At 42.1% G+C, this 14,069-nt stretch overlaps 1 protein-coding gene across 5 annotated transcripts in view; it reads left to right on the top strand.

The window, feature by feature from the left end:
* The window catches only part of LOC131426449 (uncharacterized), a 115,591-nt gene that overhangs the window by 98,228 nt on the left and 3,294 nt on the right, over window positions 1-14,069 (top strand). For 2 of the 5 annotated variants that reach the window (XM_058589184.1, XM_058589185.1), the window contains exons 4-7: window positions 1,583-2,224; window positions 2,293-2,472; window positions 2,545-3,730; window positions 6,803-7,078. In XM_058589184.1, the coding sequence (XP_058445167.1) occupies window positions 1,583-2,224; window positions 2,293-2,472; window positions 2,545-3,730; window positions 6,803-7,078 (2,284 nt within the window). Of the gene's footprint in view, window positions 1-1,582; window positions 2,225-2,292; window positions 2,473-2,544; window positions 3,731-4,678; window positions 5,928-6,802; window positions 7,079-14,069 lie in introns of those variants that run through there. The other 3 variants (XM_058589186.1, XM_058589188.1, XM_058589187.1) reach the window with 3 other exon arrangements.

Raw genomic sequence — 14,069 nt, 5'->3', positions numbered from 1 at the left:
CGATCAGGCGAAATTGGATTAGAGATAACACTTCCCGTTCGGGAGGAACGTGAATTTGAAGTAAAAAATTGTTATCTTTTCTAAAAGAATTCTTTTTTCTATTTAATTTTCAACATACACATATTTTGAGTTTTTTTTTCCTATGTAAAATGTAAAAATTGTATTTTTCAAAATATATTCTCTTTACTTGAAGAACAGTTTTTTTTAAATTTCTTTTCGTTGGATCAATCTTTATCGCCTAGGTCTCTTTTCCAAATTGGTTATACCACCTTAAGGAAAATAAAAGTTTTTATTTAAAAAGAAGCGTTATAACATCTTGTAACAAGTTTCACAAGATGTTATAACGCTTCTTTTTAAGGCGCCTAAGCTCCTAAAAATCAGTGAAAGTCAGTACAGACTTTTGACCGTATTTATTCAGTTCCGATCCACTGTGCAGCAAGGCCAAATACGCTTCCAAAATGTGCTTGCCTTCGTGTTTTTGATCAGGAATATATTTTCAACCGCAGAATCAGAAAAAATGGAAATATTCACTTTCATTGTACATAAATATTTTGCAAGTAAACGTGAAAATCAAGGAGTTAGTAACTGAAGAATAAGTTAACAAAGCGAAACTCTCATTGGTTTGTGTAATCTTATGAAATGATCACGTTAAATTTTGATTTCCTAACAATATTTCCATCAATCAGGTGAAATTTCCGTTACACTATCAACAGTATTGTATAGACAGTAATATTGAACTTTCCAGCAAATGCTAAATTTTAGCTTCAATGATAAATTTGATGATTAATGATTGCACCTGTTAGCTTTGTCTTTCGTTTTCCCTTTTTGCATCGAAGCAAAACAAAAAGTCATTGCCGAACAATTCCACCGAAGAAAGGGTAAAATGACACGCTCTAATAGTTTCCTACTAGAAATAAAAAAAAAAACAAACAAACCGACGTCGGTGTTGCTTGTAAAATGGGTTCACCGGAAAATTTCCCACCGACCGACCCCACGACGAACCCGTGAAGGGGGTTCTCGATATTCGAACGGAATTTCAGCACCGCGAACGACGAACCCTGTTCTAATCTAGTAGGCCTCCGCCACAGGCCGTTCGATGTTTTTCACTCTCGCGCGCAGGGTTTCGCATTTCCAACGGCAACTGACCTGTGCCTACTGCGATGCGATTACGAGGTTTCGGTTTCCGTTTGGAACGCGGACATTGCGCACGAACGTTGCGAAGAAATGAAAATAAAAATAACAACAGCAACTACGAATACAAATAGAAAGTGAAAGCGGCGAGTTGTTGGGATGGAAGCACTTACTTCTTTTCTCTAGCAGGCACACAGTCGGGGCGCGCGTTTTGCGGAAACAAACAGAAAAAAACGATCGTCCGCTACGCGCGCGCTCGGTTTGCTATTATATAGCACCGTGATGCTGCACTCTTTCTCGGTCTAGTCGCGAGATTTTGATGTTTCATGACGTAAGCTCGCGGTCTATGAGTTATCATCGGTGGGGAAGAATTCCGTGAGGCATTGTTGTGCGAGCCGCTTTATATAACCAGAAAAAACGGCATGACTAATGACAACTTCTCCCTTCACAGGCAATGGAAAACCGGCCACGATTGTGGTTCGCGTCGGAAACAACCGACCCGATCTGGGAACCAATCCAATCTGCAACCGCTTCACCGGTTCCCTGGAGGAAGGTCAACCCCTGTTCCTGCCGTGTAATCCACCGATGCCGGGTGCATTCGTGTCGGTTCACCTGGAAACGAACGTCCCCAGTCAGCTGTCGATCTGTGAGGCCTTCGTTTATACCGATCAGGCTCTACCGATCGAGCGATGTCCAGCCTTCCGGGATATGCCACCGGGAGCGTCGGCTTCCTACAACGGCAAGTGCTACATCTTCTACAACCGGCAACCGGCTTCGCTGCGGGATGCTCTGGCCTTCTGCCGTTCCCGGGGTGGAACGTTGATCAACGAAAGTAATCCGGCACTGCAGGGTTTCATCAGCTGGGAACTGTGGCGAAGACACCGCAGCGATACCTCGTCCCAGTACTGGATGGGGGCGGTTCGCGACACCCAAGACCGAAACACCTGGAAGTGGATCGGCGGCGACGAGGTGTCGGTATCGTTCTGGAATCTTCCCGGCGGTGACGAGGACTGTGCCCGGTACGACGGATCCAAGGGATGGCTGTGGAGTGACACCAACTGTAACACACAGCTGAACTTTATCTGCCAGCATCGTGAGTGTGCCACTGGTGTTAGGGTTTTCCCTAGGGGGAAAAGTTTTCATTTCTATGTCTATTCGCAGAACCTAAGGCGTGCGGTCGCCCAGAACAACCACCGAACTCGACGATGGTGGCACCGAAGGGATTCGACGTTGGTGCATTCGTAGAATACAGCTGCGACGAAGGTCATCTGCTGGTTGGACCATCGCAGAGAACTTGTCTGGAAACTGGTTTCTACAATGAATTTCCTCCGGTTTGCAAATGTAGGGTGTTTGAGTTTCTTTGTCCGTTAACTGATTAATGAATTCTGTTTTTTTTTTCGTTTGTTGTTTTAGATATTGAATGTGGACTACCGGCCTCGATACCGCACGGAGGTTATGACCTTATCAATGGTACCGTTGGATATCTTAGCTCTGTTCACTACAAGTGTAACGAAGGCTATGAAATGATTGGCAGGGCGCTACTGACCTGCGATATTGATGAACGCTGGAACGGACCACCGCCGCGGTGCGAATTGATTGAATGCGAACCCTTGCCGACACTGTTCCCGAACGGTGTGGTCATAACTCCGAACGCTACCGTATTTGGATCCCGTGCCGAGATCGTGTGCAATCGTGGTTTCATTCCGGAAAGTCCGGACACCGAAATCTTCTGTACTTCCACCGGACAGTGGAGTAATTTGTTCCCGAAATGCGTTGAAGATCCCACCAGTAGAATTCCGTCTACGACGGCCGCTCCGGCGACGACTCGTCCACCACCGCCGGTTGTGATCCTGTCGACCACTGCGGTTCCGGCAACGCAGTACACACAGAAGCGGCCACAATCACGCAAACCGACCAGACCAGTGACTCGATTTACGACCAGCAGTTCAACGACTCAGACACCACTGTTCAGCATTGAGATCGACGACGGTAACGATAGCGATGGTTTAGACGGATTCTACATCGGTACTAACGAGGATTACTCTCTCCCACCTCTAGAAGTCCGCCCGGGAATCGTGCGGGAAGAAAGCCCGTCACGGAAACCGTACCGTCCGGGGCAAAATCAGAACAACATACCAAAGAATCCAAGCGTGCAGCACGTACCTCCAATACGGGTGAAACCGTCATACTACGAACCGTCAACCACAACCACAACAACTACCACTACACAAACACCACCACCACAGACACGACCAACCACGACCAGTACACGGCAACATACAACCACGTCACGCAATCCGCAGGACATTATTCTGTCCCAGCACCCGCAGGACAACGAAATCGCTGGATCGGTCAACATCCGGCAAGATCAGTCTCCGAAGGTGAACGTACCGTTCGCCGTAGATAACTCGGACGGCGAGAGTACCGGCGGTACCTACGGTGGCATCGGGGGCAACTCAAATCTGGGCGCTGGTTCCGGCGATCGTAAAGAGGCCAAAAATGCCCGACTCAATCTCGGAGCCATAGTCGCGCTCGGAGCCTTCGGTGGCTTCGTCTTCCTAGCTGCCGTCATTACCACTATTGTGATCGTAGTGCGAAGGTGATTTGCTTGTTTATCAACTGTGACTGACCAAAAACTAAACAAACCACGCGCACCAACACTCACACACACATTACCACCATCCTCTAACTCTGTCCATCGTACGGAGCCAGACTCATCCAGACCCATTTGTGAAAGAAACAAGAGATAGTCCGAAAGAGAACCCGTTCCGAAGACGCACACGCACACACCAACACCCGAGTTTAGATGCTTACCGTTTTGAAACCACAACAAAAAAAAACAAATGCTTTATCCTATCTTTAAACATCATGCTAGCTATCCATTTCTCACATCTCTGTACTTCCGTGGTTGCAGTTACTGAATCTTGCATGTGTAATCTCCTATCCCTAAGAAACCCTGCAGGGCTCTGAAAAAAAACGGCCGCTCCAACTTCGCCACCCCTTTTTTTGTTTGTTATGGTATATCCGTAGTTTTTAAGCCAGGTCGACTGTGTTTGTGTGGCAAATCAGCAAACTTACGCACACACACACACAATCACAACCGCCTCAGTCGGGTCTCAGTCAACCAATGCTCCGAGCACGAAAACAGAGAGCACGAGAACAACCTCGCACACATATCCGCATCATACATCACGACGCTTCTATTTGTGCTATCAACTTTTCTTTCCCAACTCTATTTCAATCTTCTTTTTGCTCTGCTGAACAAAAAAAACAATAGCAAAACAAATCACACCACAACCACCCAATCATTACCAACCATCACCAATCATTCGTTCTAAACGTGAAAAGTGACAATCGTAGAAAACAAAACCATTAAATTGCCCTTTTCCACCTTCTTCCCGTATTTTCTTTTGTGTTCCACAAAAACCACCAAAACCACCACCACCACAACCACCACCATCACAACCAAAAAAAAAAATATCACGCAACTGTCAACCGAACAACAACAACAACAACAACTGCAACAACTTCAACCATCTGTGGGTAGAATGAATACGCTATATTCAACGGCGAGGGCACACAAGAAGAATACATTCTCCTACTCCTAGAGAGTGAGCCTGAAAAAAAACAGATGAGAATTAGATGATGTCGACTTCAACAACAACAATGAAAAAAAACGAAAGAAAAAGTGCACGGTTACAAGTCACGAGAGATTTCATCAACACCACCACCACCACCACTACTATTATGGACTGTGCTATCTCCTACTATCTCTCTCTCTCTCTCTCTCTCTCTCTGTTTATTCTAGCTGTTATTTGGCACCTTTCTGTTTACTGTTTACTTTTCCACAAACCCATTTCCTACAACTCTGCTCGACATGCCAGAGAATCGAAAAGTAGGTGATTCTTCTATCTACCAAAGAGAAGAGAAAGAGAGTAAAAAAAAAAATCGACCATTTCAATTAATGCCTATTTTACCGACCTATTCGCCCCCCAAAAACCCATCCATCTGTCCATCAGCAGTTCACCATCGGATGACCTAACCGGTCCAGGTAGCATCCCGATGCGCTGCTACCTGCCACGACCCGGTTCGCTACGACCCGCAGCTCGCCGGCTCTTCCCTCCGAATGCTACGGCTTCTACTGTCAAATCTACTACTGCTACTACTGCTAAAGCTAATACTTCTATTACTACTGCTGCCACCGCAAATGCTCCCGCCAAATCAACTCGGTACTATTTTTCCGATAAGCCCACCATCCGGGATTACAATAACAACGGTACGGTTGCGGTATCGGCACCGACCGTCATGGCCCCCAAAGTACCACCGAAAGGCCGACCGAAACCGCATCATCCACCATCATCATCGGCAGGTGGTCGACCACCACCAACCACGGATTCTCAGGTGCCCTCGCGTTGGTATACTGTATTGGCACTACCGTTTCCAGATCAAACCGTCGGCCGCCGGGATATTCTCGGAACGTCGGCCTATGGACGTCGTCAGCAGGCCCAGTTACAACAGCAACCGCCACAGCGAACAACCCAACACCGCCGACCGGCCGAAAATCCTTCGAAACTGTTCGGGCGGTTGTTCCGGTCCAACTCCAAGCTCCAAGCTTCCACTCCAGTGTTCACCGCGAGGACGAAACCACCATCATCGTCATCCGCTAATCACATCCACCATCATCAGCAGCCGCGGTTGTTTACCAGTCTTGACAGTGATATCAGTAGCGTACCCACGTCTACACTGTTCCGTCGACCGCCGAACGTTGACGACTACTACTGCAATGAAGACGATCCGCAGGCTTCCCTATGATCGACGCGACGACTGCTGCAAGGCGTAGAGCCCAACCACTGGAGAAGCACTGTCTCTCTAGCAGTTCGGTCGGTCGTTCGGATAGTCCGTCAACCTGCATCTGCGCTCGCTACTACCGACGCCATTACTACTATTACAAACACTACCTTTTTGTCAAAACGACGTGCCATAACCATACCAATACTAACGTACAAATTCGTAACCATACAATGTAAGAACCTACCGCTAGTCCATATTTTGTTTTTTAGAACAACTATCCACCTAGAGTGTGCTAACCGCACTAACTTTCCGTACTGTGCCTAACCCAGAATTTTTTCTTTTGCTTTTTGTAGTACCTCTTACTAAAACCTGCACCTACTCATCCACCCCATCTAGCCCATCCGGTCACTTGTAGGTAGTTGTAGTCCGTAGCTGTAGTCACTATGACCCTCCCCCTATGAACAGAACAGGTTTCAAACACTGCACCGGAACATCTAACCTATCATTGAACTACTACTACTACTACTTCTTCCTTTACTTCCACGTGGATATGGTCGTACTAGACAAACATGGAGTGGCTCTAGTACAGCCCTATTACACACTACTCACTCCTTCTGTCTGTCTGTCTGTCTGTCTATCCATCTTTACCTTACAACTAAAAAAAAGAAACACCTAAACTCTAGTGTAACAAAGCGAACAGCCCCGTCAGATGAGTCTCAAAGAACACAGCCTTAAATAGAGTCTTCTAGCGTTTCCCCCGCCTTCCTAGCAAAGCCCTCTGCTGTACGACTTCCTCCCCCTGTCCGAAACAGCTCTTTCGTATATCGAACCAACAACCAACAACAACCACAAAAAACCGTCTCTCCTCGTACCATTGCAGAAACCAACAGGGTAACCAGCACTACCGGCACCGGGCCTCGCCGGACTGCAACACGGTCGCCTCGTTCTCCAGCTCCAGCTCCGAGTCGCGCAACGGGCTGAACCGGTACTACCGGCAAGCCTGGGAGAACCTGCACGAGTCCGCCTCCAAGGGTCACAACAGCAACAGTTCACACCACAGTGCACTGAAGCGCAAGGAAACGATGGATGCACCGCCACCGAGCCGATCCCGTTCCCGGGAGAATCTGGGCGGAAGCCGCTCGCGGGATCTCGATAGGTGAGTTGTTTCCCTTCTTCGGCCGTCGAACTCCCGAACTGGTTCGTCGAAGACTAAAAACCCCCAGAAGAAGAAAAAGCAGGGCCGCCCGGGGGTTCTCAATCTCATCTCTAGGTAGACGGAGAAATACGGAACGTAGACGTAGACGTTTGACACTATCTGGACTATTCCTCTTCATCACTTCCCTAACTTCTATCATCTACTATCTGTTGAACTGATCTGTTGTATTTACGATTTTCGGTGGCTCTCGGATGGTTTCTCACGTCGGTTTTTTTGTTTGTTTTTGTACAGAAGTCATATCACGACATCATCAGTCAGTAGTGCATTAGTAGTCTTCGGAAAGGGGCTCGGTTCGAGTTGTAGTGCGGGAGATGCGTCAACGTCTACGTTATACTGGTCACTAACATTTTACAAACCAAAAAATTTGTTAACACAGCGCTCAACGATTCCTCAGCACCCTAATATTTGCGCTCAGGAATGGAATGAACTTTTAAAAGTTCGTCTTCAAAATCTAGCTCCAGGGTCTAAAGTTATTCTGGACTACTGGTCCACCATGACCAAAGGTTTCCACAAAAATTCACGGTTCTAACCACGGGAGGCGGTGTCTAACTAGGCACTGAATTCCTACGCTTCAAATGCCGATCGTCTTTGATAAAAAGGTCGTACAAGTTTTTAGTACATGATGTGTACTAAAACTTTGGTTTTAGTCACCATTCGATAGAACAAAACTATTTAGCCCAGTTTGAGCGGAATTATGATGTTAAACCACACTTGAGTATTGCTGGGGAACAACAAAATGTAAAATTGAGAACCATGGGTTCGAAAACGATAAACCGTCGAAAATATTCATCTATCAATCAGGTAGTAGAATATTGCTAACGTTTCAATAATAGAAGACAAATTTCGCGTCTAACGTTTGGAAATAAAAAGTTCTCCTTATTAGTTTTGCACTTAGCGATCAGAAAACATTTACAAATTCAAGGAGCACTTTCGAAAGGATAGCGAATGCAATGCGTCAGATTTCAAAAGTCAAAATCTCATGATCTAATGGAATGGAATTTCCTAATTTTTCACTAATCGATCGGACACATCTTCAGCAATTTTGAAAAAAAAACACTGTTTTGGTTTCCACTTGTGTCCAGTCAATTCTGACTTTCCTTTGATGCTAAATGGATTTCTAGCTTTTTTCCCAGAAGGATGTTATTTTGTCTCAATGATCCGAATTTCTCATTTCAGTATTCGATTACATCAGATTTTTCCTAAGATTTCTTGCAAAATCAGAAACAGTTCGATTGAACCTTTAGATTTTTGCCGTTGAGAACTTAACTCAACTTAACTTCAATAATAGAAGACAAATTTCAAAAAAATGAAATGTATTTCTTATGTACTTTTCTGAACAGAAGCAGATAAGTTTTGAACTTAGTGATCAAAAATATACTTACAGATTCAAGGACCTTTTTCGAACAGATAGCGAATGCAATGCGTCAGATTTCAAAAATCAAAATCTCCTGATCAATTGAATGGAATTCTTATAAGATTTCGTGCAAAATCAGAAACAGTTCAATTGAACCTGTTGCTTTTTGCCGTGGAGTACTTAAAGTAGTAGAATATTGCTAACGTTTCAAAAATAGAACATAAATTTCAATCCGGTTCAAATTTTTAGAATGAAATGTGCTCCTTGCCTACTGAACAGTAACAGATAAGTTTCGCACCTAGTGATCAGCAATACCATATTATTTGTTTTCATCTGTAGCGTTTAGTATTAATTTTAGTAGTAATTCTAGAAGTAGAATCTAATCTAGAATTCTATTCCTTCTTCTGATCATGCTCTTATGAGCCTGCCTAAGCTAGCTGTTCAGTTCTAAATTTAAAACTAATTCAATCTCGAGTACCTATCCGTCACTTCATTTCATATCTCTCGCCTCTCCTAGTTATTTATTGCCATTTAGGACTCCATTTTTCATCGCCAGTAGCAAAACTAAATATCTTTCGTGTTTCTGAAGCTTGATTTCAGAAGTGTTTTCCATCTGTCTTTCATTCAATTCATTTGGCACCCGTTGAACTTTTTTCAAGTTTTGAAACGGTCAGAAATTGTTTGTTATACTTTTTGCCTTTCTCATATAGAAAAGTTATGCAATCACTGTGAAAACCGACTTTTGAACCGAGGCCCGGAGGGCCGAGTGTCATATACCATTCGACTCAGCTCGTCGAGTACGCAAAATGTCTGTGTGTGTATATTTGTGTGTGTGTGTGTGTGTGTGTGTGTGTGTGTGTGTGTGTGTGTGTGTGTGTGTGTTTGTGTGTGTGTGTGTGTGTTTGTGTGTATGTAACGTTTTTTTGCACTAACTTTTCTCAGAGATGACTGAACCGTTTTTCACAAACTTAGATTCAAATGAAAGCTCTTTAGGTCCCATACTAAATTCCTGAGCTTCATTTAGAGCTGATTTTCGGTTCCGGAGTTATGGGATAAAATGTGCAAAAAAAATGCAAAATATGTTTTCTAACTTTTCTCATAGATGGAATTCCTGAATTTCATCCGGGTCCGACTTCCGGATCCGGAAATATAGGGTAAAATATGTCAAAAATTTTATACCACCACTGAAAAGGGCGAAAAGCCGTAGTAAATTTTCCAAATCGACCTCAAATCTTCTCAAATTCATAGTTTTTATCAGTAGATGGTCAAACAAACTGATTTCAGTTATTCTTTCAAGAATCGAAGAAAATTATTTTGAAAAATACCACAGTACTTTATATGATAATTATATTGATATGAGAAAGGCATCATTACACCCCTAGGTGGCTTAAAACAGATTTTTTGATGATCCTTCCCGTTCTCCCTTTCCCATATTAAAATTATTACTTCCGAACCGTTTAAACCATTTTTTCAATGTTGCTTCTAACAGAGCATGATCATTAGTGTACCAATATTTAGAGGTCATCTCTAATTTCGTAAAGCAGCAGTGTTCAGCAGTTTAGGCACCTCAAGAAAAGTCCCTATGCAAAATTTGAGCTAAATCGGATATGGGTAAGGGGTGCCACCTGGCGGTCAAAGTTTGAAAATTTTCGATCTTGAAAATCACCATGAATTTCCGAAATCGAAAAAAAAAATTATTTATGCAAAAGATCTTAGAATTAAAGGGTGATTTTTTAAGAGCTTGAGAACTTTTTTAAACAATAAAACGCATAAAATTTGCAAAATCTCATCGGTTCTTTATTTTAAACGTTAGATTGGTACATGACATTTACTTTTTGAAGATAATTTCATTTAAATGTTGACCGCGGCTGCGTCTTAGGTGGTCCATTCGGAAAATCCGCTTTTTTATCGACAAATTTTGTTCAGCGATGAGGCTCATTTCTGGTTGAATGGCTACGTAAATAAGCAAAATTGCCGCATTTGGAGTGAAGAGCAACCAGAAGCCGTTCAAGAACTGCCCATGCATCCCGAAAAATGCACTGTTTGGTGTGGTTTGTACGCTGGTGGAATCATTGGACCGTATTTTTTCAAAGATGCTGTTGGACGCAACGTTACAGTGAATGGCGATCGCTATCGTTCGATGCTAACAAACTTTTTGTTGCCAAAAATGGAAGAACTGAACTTGGTTGACATGTGGTTTCAACAAGATGGCGCTACATGCCACACAGCTCGCGATTCTATGGCCATTTTGAGGGAAAACTTCGGAGAACAATTCATCTCAAGAAATGGACCGGTAAGTTGGCCACCAAGATCATGCGATTTGACGCCTTTAGACTATTTTTTGTGGGGCTACGTCAAGTCTAAAGTCTACAGAAATAAGCCAGTAACTATTCCAGCTTTGGAAGACAACATTTCCGAAGAAATTCGGGCTATTCCGGCCGAAATGCTCGAAAAAGTTGCCCAAAATTGGACTTTCCGAATGGACCACCTAAGACGCAGCCGCGGTCAACATTTAAATGAAATTATCTTCAAAAAGTAAATGTCATGTACCAATCTAACGTTTAAAATAAAGAACCGATGAGATTTTGCAAATTTTATGCGTTTTATTGTTTAAAAAAGTTCTCAAGCTCTTAAAAAATCACCCTTTATATTGAACGTCGAGATGTAGTGTCATCTAGGAAAACATTAAAAAAAATCGACAATCGAAAAATTTAAATTTCCGAAATCAAAATTTTCTAATGTGCCAAATATCATAGAATTGCCTAAAACTTCGAGATCTGGTGTCGCATAAAAACACGTTACTTCGAAAATTCACTTAAAAAAGCGTAACTTCAATAATCCGCGTCACTGCTTAAATTCGCTTAAAAAGCGAGTTCCCGAGTGTAAACGTACACAATTAAAAACAAAATATATATAGAAGAAGAAACGGAACATGATTCAATCTAGGTAGTCATGAAAATTTGAAAATTTTCTGAACAACCGTTTGAGTTGAATTCCAATCGAGGCAGGCGTGAAAAAAAAGATTCTGAACAACGTGTTTGCCAGTCAGTTTCTTATAAAAATTGATTGAAAAAGCCGTGTAATTCGATTCGTGCGAATTGTAAAATGGAGGATTCCGAAACCGAAGTTACGTTTTTTTTAAGCATACTTTCAAAGATACGTGTTTTTACGCAGATTTCCAAAGTAACGCGATTTTTTCTGCGCGGACGTCGAAAGTTACTCGTTTTTTTTGTGCGGAACGCATCCCTAACATGATTGGCGGTTCAATGCATAGGGCACTGGTCTTATAAGCCAGTTGTCGCAAGTTCGAACCCCGGCATGAAAATATTCTCAGTGTCAGTGGGATCGTAGTACCAGCCATGCAATGGTATTGTACACTCTGAATCGGTTGCGAAGTCTGTTGAAACAGAAAGTCAAATTCCACAAAAGGGTTTGCTTTTGCAGCTCTCGCGTTAAAAAAAAAACTTCAGTGATTTCGATCTCAGTCAAAGTCAAATCGATCGGCACGAGTGGTACTCGAATGACTTGTTTCCCAGTTTCTGAACAGCGACCATTCGCATGTACTGTCTCATCATGTGGAACTAAGTTACACGAGACTTTTTCGGAAGAAGTCATTCGGCAGTATCTGGAATTAAGTTTTAAAATGAGATATAAGAAGCTGTCTTGAGTTCAGTTCTTACTCTTCAGCACTGCTAGCAAACAACAAGCCGAGAATAAATATAGATAAACAAAACTGCGAGAAAATTATAACGTGCAACCTTTTCCTTACCATGGAGATGCTCCACAAACTAAACTACTCTGATATTTGTGGGAAGACATTTCAGAAGGCAACCCGATTGGTAAATGCGAAACATGCGCATGATGCTTTGCACACGCCGGTTGAAGTTCATATTATATCGCAACCTGCTAATGTTGACTAGATGTCGCAACTTATTCTTGATTAGGCTCTGTTAAGGCAGAATGGTTTTAGTTTTCTTTTTCCTTTTTATTAGCGCGGATACACATAACATCTAACATCTGCCCATCTACAAAAAAGGCCGCCACTATGGAATATTTTCAATCCAGGACGACGAGTATCTGACATAGTCCCTAGTAAAGTGAATTTGATTTCGGAATTCTGAGTATGTCTGCTTTGAAGAAATTGAATATCTCTAAAGCAAACAGGCTGTCAGTTGGTAAGGTGTTCGCAAGTATTTGCTTTTGCCATATCATTCGTCAGTCATTTTTTAATGTTTTTTTTCTAGAATACTAAAATATTTTAAAAATGTACGACAATTAACACATTTTTGGAAGGATCCTTATCATGTTTTATCAATAGCTGAGCACATGAGTTTCTTGCTTAAGAATAGTCCAAATGCTTTTTTTGTTGTTGTATGGTTTGCATGAAGAGAACTTTGCTAGTCTAATCGCTATATGTGTAGACTCACATTCGAAAGCATGGTATTCGGTTTGTCCAGAAAAAGCTTGCAAATTCGGCAAATCAACAAAAAATGGTTTGCCTTGTCTTCCGAGTCAAAAACAATATCGTTTACAAACAACAGAAAAATAAGAGGTTCTAGAGTACTGCTTTGAGCACAACCTGAACTGGTTGTAATCGATTCAGATACACTGGCTCCAGTTTTTATTCATTATGAGATGTATTTAAAGCCTTTGACGAAATCTAGTTGTATATTCAGGCTTAGTTTGCGTATCTTCTTTTGAACTTAAGTGGTTTTCAATAAAACACAACCTGCTTTCTATTCCATAAATTCACCACAAATCCTGCAAAAAACTGTTGTACTAGCGATTTACAGAATATCAAATCTTTAAGGAAAAATACTGGAAAAAATCCTTATTGAGCCCTGTGTTGAGAAAAAAATTAATTTAAAATTAATTTACAAAAAAAACATTTTTGATTTTGATAAAATATTGTTCCAAAAAAGGTGATTATGTTTCCTACCAACCGTGTTCAAACCGATTTTTTTTCAGTTTCTTTTTATATAAAACTTTACTAAACTGAAAGTCATCCAAGAATCCAATGAAACTCAATTTGTGCGAAAATTACACTCTGTTGCTAGTTAGTTGCCCGATATAAGCAGAAAGTAGAATAATTTGTTTTAATAGAAACACTTTCTTCCTTAAAAAATTCCCATTTTGCAGCATATGGAAGGTTGAAAGGGAACGTAATTACCTACCTTGGGATGAAATTATGAGCATGAACTTAGCGAGGCACCTCTCGCCGATGATAACGCAAATAGGTGAATAATTTGTTGCTAATTAGTTTCGATAATTCTGAATTTGTTGCTCAATTATTTTTTATTTTTTGCGAGTACTTCGCTAAGTTCATATGAAGTTAGCGAAGCCCCTCTTTCAAATATGATTCAAAACAGATCGAAGCCCAGTGAATAATTTGTTGCAAATTAGTTACGATAGTTCTGTATTTATTGCTATTTTTTTTTAATTTTTTCGAATACTTCGCTAAGTTCATATGCAGCAAAGACATCATATTAACCAGATATCCAGCTCTCACATTTCCCGAACAAATAATTGGCAACATTCTTTTTTTGCAAGCATGGCGCCCTCAGGCGAGTCCGCATC

This window comes from Malaya genurostris, chromosome 1 (genome assembly GCF_030247185.1).
Source record: "Malaya genurostris strain Urasoe2022 chromosome 1, Malgen_1.1, whole genome shotgun sequence".
NCBI classification, from domain to species: domain Eukaryota; kingdom Metazoa; phylum Arthropoda; class Insecta; order Diptera; family Culicidae; genus Malaya; species Malaya genurostris.
Note: the sequence above shows the minus strand (reverse complement) of the source record. Positions and strands in the feature narration are given on the sequence as shown.